We start from the raw sequence: 15,539 nt of genomic DNA on the forward strand, positions 1-15,539 counted from the left end.
TTTCTAGAATTAGGGGTTGGCAATTTGGCATACACCCAGAAGCCATTAGGAGCTGTAGTGGTGGCATTAGACTATTAGCAATGTGGGACACATTTTACAGAACCATCCTAATCTTTGCAAATCCAGGGTCACAATATGAGACATAGCAGCATTTGTAGCACACTGCCTGCCGACACTTTTTCACAATTTCTTATTTCATAGTGATAAACTTCTTTACAATTACACAAATGAGAAAAATGACAGAAATGTAATCTTTTTTTGATACGAGACAGAAATATAATCTTGTTATAAAATGAACTGGTGCAATATACAGAGTTTTACATTTGTAAATGTTGAAATGCAAACCAACACTTCCCTACAGAAATCAACCTATGTGGTATTGGAATACATTGTGGCTCATCTAAGAATACCAACCATACAGAAATCTATAATTTACGAACCAAAACAGAGAAACAAGAAGATGGTGTGAGGCTATGGGCAAACAATACGAGGGCAAAGAATCTATATGGGCAAACAATACGAGGACAAAGAATCTATATGGGCACGTCTAATGAGAAGAAGCTCTTTGCATCTACCTGTGTGCCAATTTGTGCACCAAGCTGAAAACCACATTGGTTTGCCATCTCTTATTCACCCTTTATTTCTATCTTTACCATTAACTTTTCACGCCAATAATTACTAGCTCATCTGCTCACCAATCAGGTCAAGACCGACCAGTAGAAATGATATGCCTTGAAATAGTAGGAAGTAAAAATGTACCCCTTGAGCTGATAGAAGGCTTCTACCTGCAGCAGTGAGCAGTAAGAAAGCGAGTGCCAGCTCTTTCTTGTAGATCTTGTTCAATTTCTTTACAGGAGGTTTAGGAGCACCAGCTTCTTGATGCTCTTTTAACTTGTTGAGCTCAGAGAGACCACTGTCTGAAGTTCCTCTATGAAGTTGTGGGTGGTTCATGGCCTTCGTTTCCCTCTCCTCCACAGCTAACAGATCAGATTCTGATGATCGTCCCGCCTTCTTGGTTACAATCCATTCATATGAGCTCCCCAACTGGAACAACCCAGATACCATGGCATTGAATTTGGTCACAGACATTGTGTTTTCAAACAGGAGGTAGGGGACAATGAAGGGAAAAGATCTAGGAGAAGGAAGAATGTTCATGAATGACATAAAAACGGGCACGTAGCATATAACCCACATGGATAGCTCAGCTTCGGGGACAAACATGGTCAAAGGAAGTATTATGCAAAACAATGTGAAAGAGTAAAATGGGAGGATTAACTTCCTAAGGAGAAAGAATAGTAGTATCAAGTTTGCCTTTTTCCAGAACATCATCTGCAAGATGGCAATTAGTACACTGTTAGAATGGTACTATCAAGAAAGTGCATTGATCATATTAATCGGAGGATCTAAATTTAAGAGTACCTTTGAAGTAATTATTGCAGGGAGGCACAAACGGAAGAGATGCATCGGACCAGAATGCCAACGGTGTTGCTGTTTTTTATAAGCTTCGTAAGACTCGGGAAGTTCACAGAGGACCTGAACATCAGTAATTAAAGTTTGAGTCATGATGTGACAAATTTAGGACTGCTAATACTTTTTTAAGAATCCAACGAATTTATTATCCATAGTATATAACCCCGAAAACCAGTCTTTTTGATTGCAGAACTACAAATAGAATCAGTTAGTGTTCGGTTGGATTCAGAAACAATACCAGAGTAAAATTACCTTGACATCATTAAGGAATATGAACTTCCACCCATTAAGATGAGCGCGAACTGCTATATCCATGTCTTCTACTGTTGTACGCTCAAGCCAACCGCCAGAGTCTTCAAGTGCTTTAATTCTCCAAACTCCAGCAGTACCATTGAAGCCAAAGAAATTGAGGAAAACCCCATTAACCTGCTGTTCCACTTCAAAGTGGAAGCACAAATTGATATTTTGGAGGCGTGTCAACAAGTTTTCATCCTTGTTAACAAAAGACCACCTCGCCTGAACCAAACCAAGCTCAGGATTGTCCTACCACACAAGTTAAAATGGCAGCCAAAATCAGTCACCTAAAGCAAAGAAATTACCAGACACTAAAAGATAGAACTATATGAGATCTAGCCACCTTAAAATGGGGAACTGTCAGCTTGAGGAAGTCAGGGTTTGGTTGGAAATCAGCATCAAAGATTGCAACAAACTCATAGTCCTTCACATAATCACAATTCATTGCAGACTTGAGATTCCCAGCTTTATAACCAGTTCTAACCAAACGATGCCGGTAGATTATATTGACACCTTTTTGGCTCCACTGAGTTACCTCTGCCTTAATTAACCACTGTATGCTCTCATCATCAGAATCATCTAGAACTTGAATCAGAAGGCGTTCTTTAGGCCAATCAAGTTGGCATACTGCTGAAATAGATTGTTCATATACCTAAAGACAGTTTTATGATAAAAAGTCACTGTCATCAACATGATGAAAAATCTATGGAAAATAGAAAGTGCCTAAAACATCAATTTGTTCTGTTATACTTATTTAGCTACTTTTCCCTTTTATAAGGTTATTTCAATTTGCATAGTGAGTAAGCTTAAAACAAAAGTTATGTCAAATTTAGCTATTCTTACATTAGATTCACCTATAGAACCTACATAATTCAGAAAATAAATAGATTAAGACTTGAGAAACTTACCTCTCTCTCATTGCACATTGGAATTTGAACAAGAACCTTGGGGTAATTACAACCTGAACCTTCCAAATCGTCTGGTCTGTATGGAACTTGTTCAATTCTTGGCTTAATCTTCTTGAACTTGATCCAGAAGCAACCTAAACAAAGCAGCATACGGTCTGCGGATTGGATTAAGAAGAGAGCAATACAGAAGTTCGTCAAAGCTTGAATTGCAGGTGCAATGCAGTCAGCTCTGAACTCCAACCATGCCACATAAACCAAGTGAAGCCACCCCCTAATCTCCAGAGTCTCAGGGATATGTAAGCTGCTGTTCTCAAAATAATGCCAACCTTTCAAGTGAGCAACCACTTCAAAAGCCAGAAAAGCCAAAGCCATCACTAAGAACCCCATAATGACCCTATACAAGATTCCTTTGCCAGATTTCTCATTCTCCATTTGCCCAAAAACCAATCTTTTCTTAATGGCACCTAGCAAGTCCCAGAGAACATTTCCAAGCCAAGCAACACAGCCAACAGCTTTATGGGCCTTGAGAAGCAACACCCATGTAAACTGCTTGGCATTCTTGCCTCTGTCCTTATCAACTGGCCTGAACACTTCATCAGGACCATTTATCTCAAGTACAGAGTAATTTGGGTTCTCCATAGTCACCACCACTGGAGTACCCTTACTTGAATTGTTGTCCTTTCCCCACCACCTAGAAAAATCTAAACTTGGAGCCATTTTTGACCTCTCAACTGAACTAAAATAAAGTACAGAACCAAAAGGATTGAAATTCCTCAATATGACCGAGAAATCTACAAGGATTGAGATTCTAAAACCCCATTTCAGGTCTAAAACCACTAAACAACAGTAACATAGCAGGAAACCTTAAAACCCAGAAACCAAGATGAGAAAAGTGACAAACCCAATTGAGGCCTAGTACAAAGAATCAGATCCAACAGTGAAAAGACTTGACCAAAACCAGTTCAAGTCTCAGCATTTGAAACCCAAATGCAGCAAACTAATTAAGAAAGGCAGAGGAAGAGGAGAAGGAAAGCAAGAGTGTGTGGATGTTTCTCTGACAGTACCAAAAAGCTCCAATAGCTACCCAACATGGAAAATTACCATTATAGAGAAACTGTCAATCACCATTTGTTAAACGTTTAATCTGTGTGGGGTATGATTAGCAATCTTATTAGCCTTTTAAGAAACACACTCAAACCCCCATATCACCTTTCCAGATATAACCATTAGCTAGATTAGAATAAAATAGTTTTTAATCAGACAAATCCATTACAAAAAATTATATAATCAAGAACAAATAATCACTAGGGAAAGTGAAGATAAAGCTTCCAATGAGACATTAACAACTAAAGCTCTGACTAAGATGAAGTAGCAGACCATGTGACTACGGAAGAGCTAGAATACTGCAGTCTTTTTATAAAAAAAAAAAAAAAAAAGAGAACACTTTGGTATTGGGTTTTGGATTTTGCATTAAGTTGCAGAAATTGAGGAACTTACTGTATGATTAAAGTAATTGAACTTGCTTAGAGTATTAATAAACAAGGACAAAGGAAATGGACAGAGAGGAATGGCCGCAGACAATACAGATCCCAAGTCTGATCTGGCCTCGTTCTGTGTCTTAAATTGAAGCTAAATTTGTTGCAAACCTTCACACATTAAAGAAAATAAATTGTTTGCCAAACCGTCCTCTCTCACCAACAGACGCACTCAATATGTCGGTGCTCTAAAAATCAAGCAGCCCTAGCTGCTAGACTATTTCTACAATATCTCGTTCATGTCATATGCCAAATAAAAAACATCCCTTTCATGGTTGTGAATTTATAGTATTACATTCAGGCATGAAGCATTACAATCACTTGTAAATGGCCATAGATGCTTTAGTATTCAAAACTCATAACGATGAAACTCAATGTACGTGAGTAGCAAATTTATGAGTTATTTGAGTTAATACAAAGATGGCGAGATGAGCTAATAAGATAGTTTGTTTTGCTTACTAAGTTGAGTTTTCTAGTTTGTTTAAGACAGTGAGATTCCATCGAACACATTTTCTTATTTGCTTTGTGATGCCTATTGCTCTCTAACACACTTTGTCATTGCCTAAGTTTTTACATTAGTCTTTTCAACATTTTGTCATTTTTAAGCTTTAATATTAGACATTTGAATATTTTGTCGTTGTCTAAGCTTCTACTTTAATGGTCTAAACATTTTGCCACCGCGTAAGTTCTTTTTATCGTTTGAGCATTTTGTCATTGTCTATAATTAGGTTTGGTCCTTTTAAACATTTTGTCCTCACAATCTGAAGGCCAATAACATTATTTGACATTTTAATGATTGAATATAAACTTAGGAAAATGGGGGTAGGTTATTTGCCTTTCGTTCGAGGGTTGAAAATTTGAAAAACTTCATTCAAAATGTTAAATCTTCATAAAAATAACTTCTCTATTGGAAATTTAATAAATTGCCTAAACTTATTAGAAACTTTAAGGAAAAAAAAAAAAAAAACTTATGAGACATTTTTTAAAATATATTATCCTCACTTATTCCTCAATTTGTCGATTGAATTTAACACACTAAGAATCATTCATAGATTTTTCCTCCTTGACAAACTAGTTAGAGTAAAGCCAATGAAAGCTAGTGATGTCAAAAGTCTTGTATAGTTATATACTTATATTCTTTACTTTGATCACCATATGCACTTCAGAATATATTTATGTACCCACAGCTAATCAAACTATACTATTATGTTGAATAACTTGAGAATTTGGGTTTACTCATCACTAGCAAACAAATTGACCATTGTTATGGTGCCCCCAACTCCATATGATATGTTTTCTTTGAAACTCGGATCGGTCACGTTGCAATATAAAGGCAACAGAAATTGTTGCAGATTATGTGGGGGGCAGAATCGTAATTTGGGTATCAATGGCCATCATTCCTTTCGGTCGGTGCTTTGCTATTGGGTACCTCTCCCTGCTGGCATGTTGCTACTTGCTACTAAAGATGTTGACGTCAAAATTTTACTTGGATGGTCTAGGGTTTGGTCATCATGATGATCACCCCATCCTTTGACCTAAACTAAACTTTGCCAAAGGAAAGAAATTTGGATTCCCTCGTATGTTCGGTGAAGCAAATTTTACAGCTGTTTGCAATTTTAATCACTTTCTGTATTAAGTTTGGATGTGAGTCTAACCACTAAATGCATTAATGCAATGATAGTTTAGCACAACGTACGAAGCAAACCAAACTTGTTCCTCTTCATTCCAAGCTTGAAGAGTCATAGCATCATCTCTTCACAACCTTACTCATCTTGATCACTATCTCCGGAAGACATGAACATGGCTATAACCCCTTAACTAATAAGCACTAATTTATATTCTTGACAACCATTCTCTTTGTAAAAATTCGATATTCTCATGGCTACGTGAAACAAACCAAAACTAAGTGATATCATTAACACATAATCAACTTCGTATCGCTAAACATAGAAGTTGAACTGTCAGGACTCAAGAACTTGACTAGACATTGGTGTTTTTTCAATATCTCAGTGAAGCTTTCGTTAAAGATAATTTAGCGAAGCCATACTAAAGAGAATAATGTCTCTTTTAAGTAGGAAAAAGTTTGAGATATCTTGAGTCCTACATGATGTACATATTTGAGATTCTACCATATTTGAGAAGTTTAGATATCTTTGTTGGTGTTGATGAGAAGCTAGCCCTCATTATTATTGGCCCACAAAAAAAGAGCAACAAAAACTTGGGCTGAAGTTATTAATTAACCAAATTCCACGGCAAATAAAAACAAATTGGGACCAGAAATGTCTCAACTAATGGACTTAATTATACACAATTAGCCCGACCCAGTCCACAACCCGTAAATCAACGGACAATATCCACAGCTATCGCCCAACCAAATCGTGACCGTCCACGTCGTCATCCGAAGCGCAAACAAATACTACAAAACCCTAAACTCTCTCACTCGCAAACCCCTCCTTCGCAGCAGCCCCGCCGATAAAGCCCTTCACCTTCGTTTAGGTCTTCCAAGCCGCGGCGACATCAGCTCGGTCAGTACCTCTCCGCCGATCCCAATCTCTCTTCGTTTGTATTCGCATTTCGATTTTCATGCCATTCAGTAGCTGCTGCTGTTGTTGCATTTTTGGATCTGTGTTTGATTGCTCGTCTGTTTTTGATTTGTTATGGGCGAATCGGAGCTGAATACAGTTCCGTTAGCCTAACACTTTCGTTTTGGTCGATTAGAGCTTGGTTTTGTTTCGTGTTTTTGAATTTTTTTTGGGCAGAGAGTTGGTTTCTAGGGTTCTTTCAGTGAAGTGGATTAGAAGTACCTATTTTAATCTGGTATCTTTTCTTATTTATGTTTGTAGGGTGTGTTTCAGTTTAAGATGTGGATGAGGTTTCGGTGATTGAAGTGTATATACTCTTTAGCTTCATTCATTTTGTGTTTTTGTTTGAATATTTCGAACCACCCTTTTGATTAGGGTGTGTGAAACAAACACTGTTCTCAGAGGTTGTTTTGAGTAGTGAGTTTGCATTGAAATTAGGTTTGTATTGAAAGTACATTCGTTTAACTGCTATCGACATTTGCAGAGATGGGTGAACCGGTCAAGGTTGTGGTTCCAGAGTCTGTCCTAAAGAAGAGGAAGAGAGAGGAGGAATGGGCTTTGGCAAAGAAGCAGGGGCTTGAAGCCGCCAAGAAGAAGAATGCTGAGAATAGGAAGCTTATTTACAACAAATCCAAACAGTACACCAAGGAGTACGCAGAGAAGGTACATCTTGTTTGGTTTGGTTTATTATATTAATTTTCACTCTGCTTTTTTTTGAATTGATTTGCCCTTTATGTTTAATCTTCATGTTAACATACTGCTTACGTGCATTGTATAGGACAATGAATTGGTCCGGTTGAAGCGTGAAGCAAGGCTGAAAGGAGGATTCTATGTTGAGCCAGAGTCTAAGCTCTTGTTTATCATTCGTATCCGTGGGTAGGTCCTGATCCTTAATTTGTTTATATAGTGAGATTTTAATAGTTCTGGTTCTTTTCCTTATACTTTTAATTCTTGTATTTTCAGTATCAATGCCATTGATCCAAAGACAAAGAAGATCTTGCAGCTTTTGCGTTTGAGACAGGTAATACTCATACCTTTGGAAATATTGATGGTTACCTGCATTGTTGCCTTGTTGTTTGTTTGGTAATTGATTGGATCTGCTATTCCTTCATGCTAGAAGTATCTAGGATTATGAAAATAAGAATTTGTTATTTGTAGTGCGGTTGATGTATTTAAACATTGTATGGTTTGAGTTTCTCATTTTCAAATTGGCATGCATGTTTTCATGCATTTTAATTCATGGAGAAGTGTAGTAATCTCTGTGCTCATAGGTTCATCAGACTGGTGATTTGTAATATAATGTGTTTCTTTAGTCAATTAGTGTTTAATGAAGATTGTCGGAAACATAAGCTTAAACAATATTGTTTATTCTTTGTGTTCTGAAACAGATATTCAATGGTGTCTTCCTGAAAGTAAACAAGGCCACCTTGAACATGCTTCACAGGGTTGAGCCATATGTCACTTATGGGTGCGTACAACTAAACCCTTTGTTTTACCTGTAAACATATAAATGTATGGCTAATAGGATTTGCATGATTTCAGATACCCCAACCTGAAGAGTGTGAAGGAATTGATTTACAAGAGGGGTTATGGCAAGTTGAACAAGCAGAGAATCGCTTTGACTGATAACTCTGTTGTTGAACAGGTTTGTTAAGCATATAGCTGGTGATTTATGCTAGGTTAGCAATAATTTCTGCGGTCTAAATATGTTTTGGAACTCTTACAGGGTTTGGGCAAGCATGGCATTATCTGCACGGAAGATCTTATCCACGAGATCTTGACAGTTGGACCTCATTTCAAGGAGGCCAACAACTTCCTATGGCCATTCAAGCTCAAGGCACCATTGGGTGGTCTTAAGAAGAAGAGGAACCATTATGTTGAAGGTGGAGATGCTGGAAACCGTGAGAACTACATCAATGAGCTTATTAGGAGAATGAACTAGGTTGGGGTAGTTCTTAACCATTCCCGTGTTTCAAGGTTTTTCTGGGTCACTAGACTAGAGGGAAGAATCTGATAATTTTTCCATCTATGGAGTTTAGCACATTTTTATCTTTAAGGTTGAAGACTTGTTATGATTTTAAAAATTTTATTCACTTCCGGAGACTTGTGCTACAAAGTTTTGTTTACTGGTTTTATAATTTGATTTTCACTTCTGAGATCCAAAATTGTAGGGTTTGGTTGCCTTTCCTATCCTTTTGCTTTACCCCGCAGTTCATGGAATCATCTATTTCTTTCTTAAATGAAAGTAGAAACCTAGCATTTCAATGTTTTTAGAAAGATTTGAATTGGTTTTGGCAAAAATTCCCAACCAGGCACAGATACTTGGAAGCTTGATTTACTAGTTGTATTGTATGCATTACGTTCCACAAATTCTTAAATTTTGTGGCTAATGGTCTTGATCCATGTACCAACATAAGGCAGCAAATCACACCCAACGGAATCCTGCCTTGAAATGCTGGTGCTAATAACTCGAGTTGAAAGCTAGTTTCATTTGGTTAGAACGTCCACAGAAAACTTACAATTGTCTAACAGCTTGCGGGTAACCTTGACCACCCTGGATTAGTAAGACACAGGCCGGAATTCTGAAAACATAGACGGAATTTTCAATTAGACCACAACATGGAATAAATTCGAAGTCCCCTCTGAAATCAATTAGATGTCCAGTCACTTCCGTTATCAATCCGATTTCAGCCCCCTTTGATATCAATCCGAGTTGTCAATTGTCATCAAACCCCTCCTGAAGGAATTCCTCCGGCTTGTTCTAGAGTTCAGGTTTCTGTTTGGATTGCATGTGCATTCAGACTTGTTATTGCAACCATCCCCAATTTTACAGATGCAGATGTTTCTAGAGGAATTAAGAGGAGCTGACAAAGTGAGCTTCTTCAGTGATGCATTTTAGGACTTCTAGGCTTTTACTCTATCCAATAGTTATAATCCGCATGACAAGGACTTTGAAATGCACCCTAAAGCAGTTCATAGTTTCCCTATACTAATCCTAATCTTTGTAACTAGAAGCGTTGGTTGGGCTTTGTTAAAAACAAAGGTAAATGACTTCCAATTCTGGTTAACTTCGTAGTGAGAAACCATGTACAAACCTGCAACTATATAGGAGATTCGTCTTCAATGTCTCTTTGGATCACTCATTTCGATAACAAGTAAAAAACAGTTTTCCCTTAATAAGGAAAAACAACTACTTTATCAACTGACAATAAGAACATGACTTATACACAAAGTTATGCACTAGTAACAATAAGTTATACAACTTCGATTGAAGTAAAATAACTTACATGAGTGAGTCATTTTCTCTAATCAGAGCGAGGTGTTGGAATTTACAGCGTCATCCTCGTTATAATTTCTTGAATGAGATTATCTATTTAAAAAAAAAATTTGTCTATTTAAAAAAAAAAAATATATATATATATCGTTACTAATAAGTCCCTCTCAGTTATTGGGTTTAGGTTTTTTTGCCTAATTAGAAACACAAAAAGAGAAACAGGGGAAACAGAGACAGTGGCGTAGCTCAGAGAGAGAGAATGGCCACAGCAGCTATCAACGTTAAGCCGTCGCCTTTCTGTGTTCCCAAGCCTCAAAACCCTTCAAAGCTTAGGGTTTTCACTCTCCGATGCTCCTCCGCCACCGCTAATGCTGTCTCAGGTATACCACTTGTGCTACTCTGCTTTAATTCTTCTATTTCTAGGACTTGAAAAGATTCAATCTTTATGTCATAATGGCTTGCTCGATTAATTAGTCCACATTGATATCTCAACCCTTTTGGGTTTTGGCCCTTTTATGCTTTAATCTCATTCTGTGTTGAAAAGTTTCATACTTTTACAGTGTTGGAATTTTCTTAGTTCTTGGTAAATTAGAGCAGCCAGATCATGTCTGGACTTAAGGTGCACTTGTTCAATTTGGTTGTAATTTGCAGACAAATGTGACACCTTCTCTATCAGAAACTATTATATCTTACACCACCATGCGTGTTTTTTGCAAACCATTTATTGACTTATGAAACAAACATTTACAATTCGATTTAAGATGAGATTTTGGATTTCACATCTCCTTTTCAAATCTTTCTCAAGTTAACCAAATGTCATACTTAAGTAATTAGGTTTGAGTCCCTTTGTAGCCCCAAATCCCACTTCAAACCTCTGCAGCCAGAGCAGAACCGTGGAACTATTGCATGTTAGTCCCTTACATTTTTCATGTTTGTGTTTTATTTATTTATTTATTTTACTCCTTGTGCTTCAGGCTTGGTCGAAAGACCTTGGAAGACTTCAGACGCTAGACTTGTGCTTGAAGATGGTTCAATATGGAGAGCAAAGTCATTTGGTGCTTCAGGAACCCAAGTTGGTGAAGTTGTATTCAATACATCCTTGACCGGGTGAGCTGGCTTATAAAATTTGTGTGTTTCCTAATTTTTATTGATTTATCAACTGTCATGTTGGGTGTGGAGGCTTATATCACCAGTGGTGCATCACTTAACCCCCACAAGAACCACAAAAGTTTGCCTTCCCTTATGAAATTTTATACAACTCCCATCTCTTTTTGCATATGAGAGTGAAGTGAAACCCACTTTTGTAGGGATGAAGGAGTTTACTGCTTGCATTACTGGAAGTAGTCACCTTAGCTTTAGTTGGGCATTATCAGTTCAGGTTGCTGATACATTTTTATGCAGGTATCAAGAAATTATTACAGACCCGAGTTATGCTGGCCAATTTGTCCTGATGACAAAGCCCCAAATTGGAAATACTGGTGTAAATTTTGGTAAGTATAGTTTCCTTTCTTAATAATAGAGAATTATACCGTCTTAAATATGTTGAAATCTGATGTTGATACTTTCCTATCAGACGATGAAGAATCAAGACAGTGCTTCCTTGGTGGTCTAGTGATCAGAAGTTTAAGTATCAGGTATGCATCCTTTTTAAATACTGTTATAGCCTATAGGGACATTAATATCGGAAGCTTCAATGATTGAGCTGTTCTCAAACCTTTCAATGAACTGTTTCTGTTGTTTGTTTTGCAGTACTTCAAATTATAGATGTTCAGAAACTCTTGGTGATTATTTAGCAAAACGGAATATCATGGGAATTTGTAAGTTATACCATGGCGTTAGTCTTTAAGGCACTGGTATTTTGCAGAATCATGTGATTTGGTGTGCTGTTCTGTATCTTTTTAACTTCTGGTGTTGACCTTTAATGCTGACTGGTTATGCAACAGATGATGTTGACACGCGGGCTATCACCCGCAGATTAAGGCAAGATGGAAGCCTTATTGGTGTTTTGAGCACAGAAGAGACCAAAACAGATGAGGAACTGTTGGAAATGTCTCGTTCATGGGACATTGTTGGTAAGGATGTCATGAAGTTGGTTAAAATCATGCAGAGGGTTAAAAGTTCATATTTTCTTATTTGGGGTTTGCACCTTGCAGGGGTTGATTTAATAAGTGGCGTGTCATGCAAGACTCCTCATGAGTGGGTTGATAAAACCGATTCTGAGTGGGAATTTATGTCCAATAGAAAAGATAAAGAGGCTTTTCGTGTAAGTCTGCATTAAGTTCTATTTTTTAAGTAGTCTTCTTCGGTATTTTTTTGTTTCTTTTTTCTTTTGGTATTAAACTATAAGAGAGAGGAAAAGGATACAAGAATGAGAAGAGAGATGAAAGATACAAGAATTAGATGGTTTTTGAATTAATTAACAAAGTTTTCAGTTTTAGTTCCACATACTATTCTTAGTTTCTTACTCTTCTCCTTCTCATTTCTCTCTCCCTTCTCTCTCACATTTCTCTTCCCTTTACATCTTTGTTTAACCAAAAGAAATCTTACCACTTGCTCAGAGGTTGGCAGTGCAGCCTTAACTGACTTTTTTCTATGGTTATGAATTGGAGGTTGTTGCATATGATTTTGGAATCAAGAGCAACATACTTAGGCGATTGGCTTCCTATGGCTGCAAAATTACTGTGGTACCTTCAACATGGCCAGCATCAGAGACTCTTAAGATGAAACCAGATGGGGTTCTTTTCAGCAATGGCCCCGGAGACCCATCTGCGGTTCCCTATGCTGTTGAAACAGTCAAGGAGATTCTTGGAAAGGTTCCTGTTTTTGGAATTTGCATGGGCCATCAGTTGCTTGGCTTGGCATTAGGCGGTGCAACTTTTAAAATGAAGTTTGGTCACCACGGAGGAAATCATCCAGTCCGTAATCTTCGTACTGGAGATGTTGAGATAAGCGCTCAGGTGTGTAAATTCTATCAATCTCTCTTTTGTAGAATGTGTACTAGTTTAAATTGTATTAGATATTTTAAAGAACTGAACTGCCTCCTGAAGTAACATTTCGGCAAGCTATTCTGCTAAATCAAGGTAATGCCATCTATTAACGTTTCTACTTTTCTTTTTGTGGCAGAATCACAACTATGCGGTTGACCCCAAATCACTTCCAGATGGTGTAGAAGTAACTCATGTCAATCTCAACGATGGAAGCTGCGCTGGCCTTGCTTATCCTGCACGAAACATCATGTCTATTCAGTACCACCCTGAAGCATCCCCAGGACCTCATGACTCAGATTATGGTAATTTAAACTAATGGTTATATAGACTGATAAACAACCATCAATTTTAGTATTTTACCGATATCACACTATTGTGCGTGCTTGCACCAATTGCATCAGAACACGCCTAGTGATGAACACTTGATAGTATATCTAGGAATTCCATTACCATCTGAAAGGTGAAGGTATAGCTCATAGCATGAGTATCATTTCCCCAGTTGCGTCTTGCCAACTGTTTTCTCAGCTCACAAACCCAATACCTCTTTTTAGAATTATGCATTCTGCATCAATCTACTTTATGAAAATGATTTTGAGTTTTGGAATTTTTGTTATTGCAGCTTTTAGAGAATTCATTGAGCTAATGAAGAGAGTGAAAGTAAATGCATGAGTGATATCTGCACAGAAATTAATTGAGGGATCAAGCCTAAAGCAGCAAGGTTTCAAGCGGCAATACAGACATCCCGGCTCTGCTCGTGTCTGACTCTATGGGATTAACATATGCAGTTGCAGAAAACTAGTTAGGAGTCTCTACCGTCAGTATGTTTGTTGTGGTATTGTGTAATAGTTGAGATGATCTTGCCATATTTATAGTTGGCGCAGATGTTTGGAAGAAAGTTGCTTAGCCACCCTCTGTAACAGAGAACTTATTTCATTACAAATGCATGCCAGGAAATTTTGGATCGTTGAAAAAATAAGTTACCGAATTCCTTTGATTTGAGTTCCTGAATTTCGTTCAATAGCAGTTAATGAGCAGATGATCAAGCAATGGTGTCGTAGTGTACAGTGTAAAGATGTTATAGATAAACTTTCTAACTATGTTAGACTAAGAAAGTTAGAAAACGAAGCAATGAGGTAAGAATCCATATTTCTACTTCTTTTTTTTTTCAATGGAAGAAAACATTTGAACACCATGCTACATACTTCTCTTGTTGGAGTTCAAATAGGGAATCGACGACTCTCGAGCCAATCAGTCTAGATTTGTCCGAATTTCAGGTAAGCGATTTCCAAGCTAATTGAGAGTACGGAGATTCTCCAATTTTGTCCCTTTTTTTATATTACTTTCTACACCTTTTATTTTTCTTTTTCATCCCCATCTTTTTCTGTTTCATTATGAAAAAAGAGTCGAACAAATGGGAAGGGAGAAATGTCTTGAAAATTCAATTGCTCTAGACCTACAATTAAACACAAATCAAATGAAAATTTCAATTGCATTTGTTCACGACTCATTGAAACATTAAAATATTGAAACAACTTTTGCCTTTTGTGCTAGAAGAAAAACCATGATTACATTAGACTTGGCACAATCATTAATCTAATCAGCCATTTATAACTTACAAGGACTTGGGTCAAGTCAAAATTATCATTAGAAATTATCACTAGTGACATAATTAAACTAGAACATGAAAAACTTGCTAGCTTCAAAGTGAAAAATCCAATGGATATTTGTATTGTGAATGGATGACAATTGCATGTTCTTTAATTAAGAGCTGTCTGAGCCTAGCTTATGAAGGTGCTCAACCATACATAATGACCGAGTCCCGCTTTGAAACTAGACAATGATGCTCGCTAAGATAGCTATGCTTTGCTTCTGAGTTTTGAATATATATAGGAATTTTGACTCAATTAGATGAGAAAGCGATGTTTAACAACTAGCTATATTGAAGAAACTAGCTAGATTGAGAACTACTACCACGAGTTTTTTTGTCTACATCATGAACCATGCATATAGATGTTGAAATAAAGTTTCTTCAAAAAAAGATTCATATATTGATGTCCTCAAGGATGTAAGCGCATCTAGTATCTTTCAACTACACGTTTTACCATATTAAGAATGAACATTACGCATTGTTGATGATCATTAAACAGCCAATCACCTTCCATGTGCATTATTGGTGATCATATACCTCTATAGCTGTATTCTCTTTCACATTACATACTTGTGATGTGTTGTGAGTTTCAATTTTTTCGTATGGTATATATATATACATACATAATACGTATATATAAGAATATTAAAAAGTTTGATGAGTGTGCATTACGATCCACAAAATTTGAAACTAGAATGGTAAATAGGTTATAGACACAAATTTGACTTATTTCCACATACGTACTAGTACAACTATCATTGTGCATTATTGGCTATTTATCTTGTTTTCTCCTTCATATATCACGTATATACTTATATTTGAGTTGTAAACTTCACTTTTT

At 37.0% G+C, this 15,539-nt stretch overlaps 3 protein-coding genes across 3 annotated transcripts; 2 read left to right on the forward strand and 1 right to left on the reverse strand.

The window, feature by feature from the left end:
• Window positions 1–253: 253 nt before the first annotated feature.
• On the reverse strand, window positions 254–3,955 carry LOC112188864 (probable xyloglucan glycosyltransferase 5). Its single transcript, XM_024328096.2, has 5 exons — window positions 2,673–3,955; window positions 2,108–2,416; window positions 1,723–2,013; window positions 1,420–1,533; window positions 254–1,329 (listed from the first exon to the last, which is right to left on the reverse strand). Exons 1-5 carry the CDS (start codon window positions 3,387–3,389, stop codon window positions 679–681), a joined length of 2,082 nt encoding a protein of 693 aa, XP_024183864.1. The 5' UTR covers window positions 3,390–3,955; the 3' UTR covers window positions 254–678.
• Window positions 3,956–6,578: 2,623 nt separating this feature from the next.
• Window positions 6,579–8,954, forward strand: LOC112190920 (60S ribosomal protein L7-2). The gene is made up of 7 exons (XM_024330436.2): window positions 6,579–6,732; window positions 7,274–7,452; window positions 7,568–7,665; window positions 7,753–7,810; window positions 8,178–8,257; window positions 8,332–8,434; window positions 8,516–8,954. The coding sequence occupies exons 2-7, from the start codon at window positions 7,276–7,278 to the stop codon at window positions 8,729–8,731; spliced, it is 732 nt and encodes a 243-aa protein (XP_024186204.1). The 5' UTR covers window positions 6,579–6,732; window positions 7,274–7,275; the 3' UTR covers window positions 8,732–8,954.
• A 1,278-nt stretch (window positions 8,955–10,232) lies between these two features.
• LOC112188378 (carbamoyl-phosphate synthase small chain, chloroplastic) lies at window positions 10,233–14,049 on the forward strand. The gene is made up of 10 exons (XM_024327482.2): window positions 10,233–10,443; window positions 11,038–11,170; window positions 11,465–11,553; window positions 11,637–11,697; window positions 11,813–11,880; window positions 12,007–12,135; window positions 12,217–12,326; window positions 12,673–13,020; window positions 13,187–13,352; window positions 13,670–14,049. The coding sequence occupies exons 1-10, from the start codon at window positions 10,323–10,325 to the stop codon at window positions 13,717–13,719; spliced, it is 1,275 nt and encodes a 424-aa protein (XP_024183250.1). The 5' UTR covers window positions 10,233–10,322; the 3' UTR covers window positions 13,720–14,049.
• Window positions 14,050–15,539: the final 1,490 nt, after the last annotated feature.

Source organism: Rosa chinensis, chromosome 2 (genome assembly GCF_002994745.2).
Source record: "Rosa chinensis cultivar Old Blush chromosome 2, RchiOBHm-V2, whole genome shotgun sequence".
NCBI lineage: Eukaryota > Viridiplantae > Streptophyta > Magnoliopsida > Rosales > Rosaceae > Rosa > Rosa chinensis.

What these genes read in the sequence shown, in the direction of transcription:
- LOC112190920 (XM_024330436.2), top strand. Translation starts at nt 7,276, where the DNA reads ATGGGTGAACCGGTCAAGGTTGTGGTTCCAGAGTCTGTCCTAAAGAAG. An exon ending in CCAAGGAGTACGCAGAGAAG is followed by an intron (nt 7,453 to 7,567) that starts GTACATCTTGTT and finishes TGCATTGTATAG; the next exon opens with GACAATGAATTGGTCCGGTT. An exon ending in GAGCCATATGTCACTTATGG is followed by an intron (nt 8,258 to 8,331) that starts GTGCGTACAACT and finishes GCATGATTTCAG; the next exon opens with ATACCCCAACCTGAAGAGTG.
- LOC112188378 (XM_024327482.2), top strand. Translation starts at nt 10,323, where the DNA reads ATGGCCACAGCAGCTATCAACGTTAAGCCGTCGCCTTTCTGTGTTCCC. An exon ending in AAATACTGGTGTAAATTTTG is followed by an intron (nt 11,554 to 11,636) that starts GTAAGTATAGTT and finishes CTTTCCTATCAG; the next exon opens with ACGATGAAGAATCAAGACAG. An exon ending in ATCAGAAGTTTAAGTATCAG is followed by an intron (nt 11,698 to 11,812) that starts GTATGCATCCTT and finishes TTTGTTTTGCAG; the next exon opens with TACTTCAAATTATAGATGTT.
- LOC112188864 (XM_024328096.2), bottom strand. Translation starts at nt 3,389, where the DNA reads ATGGCTCCAAGTTTAGATTTTTCTAGGTGGTGGGGAAAGGACAACAAT. An exon ending in CAATGTGCAATGAGAGAGAG is followed by an intron (nt 2,417 to 2,672) that starts GTAAGTTTCTCA and finishes AACTGTCTTTAG; the next exon opens with GTATATGAACAATCTATTTC. An exon ending in TATTCCTTAATGATGTCAAG is followed by an intron (nt 1,534 to 1,722) that starts GTAATTTTACTC and finishes ACTGATGTTCAG; the next exon opens with GTCCTCTGTGAACTTCCCGA.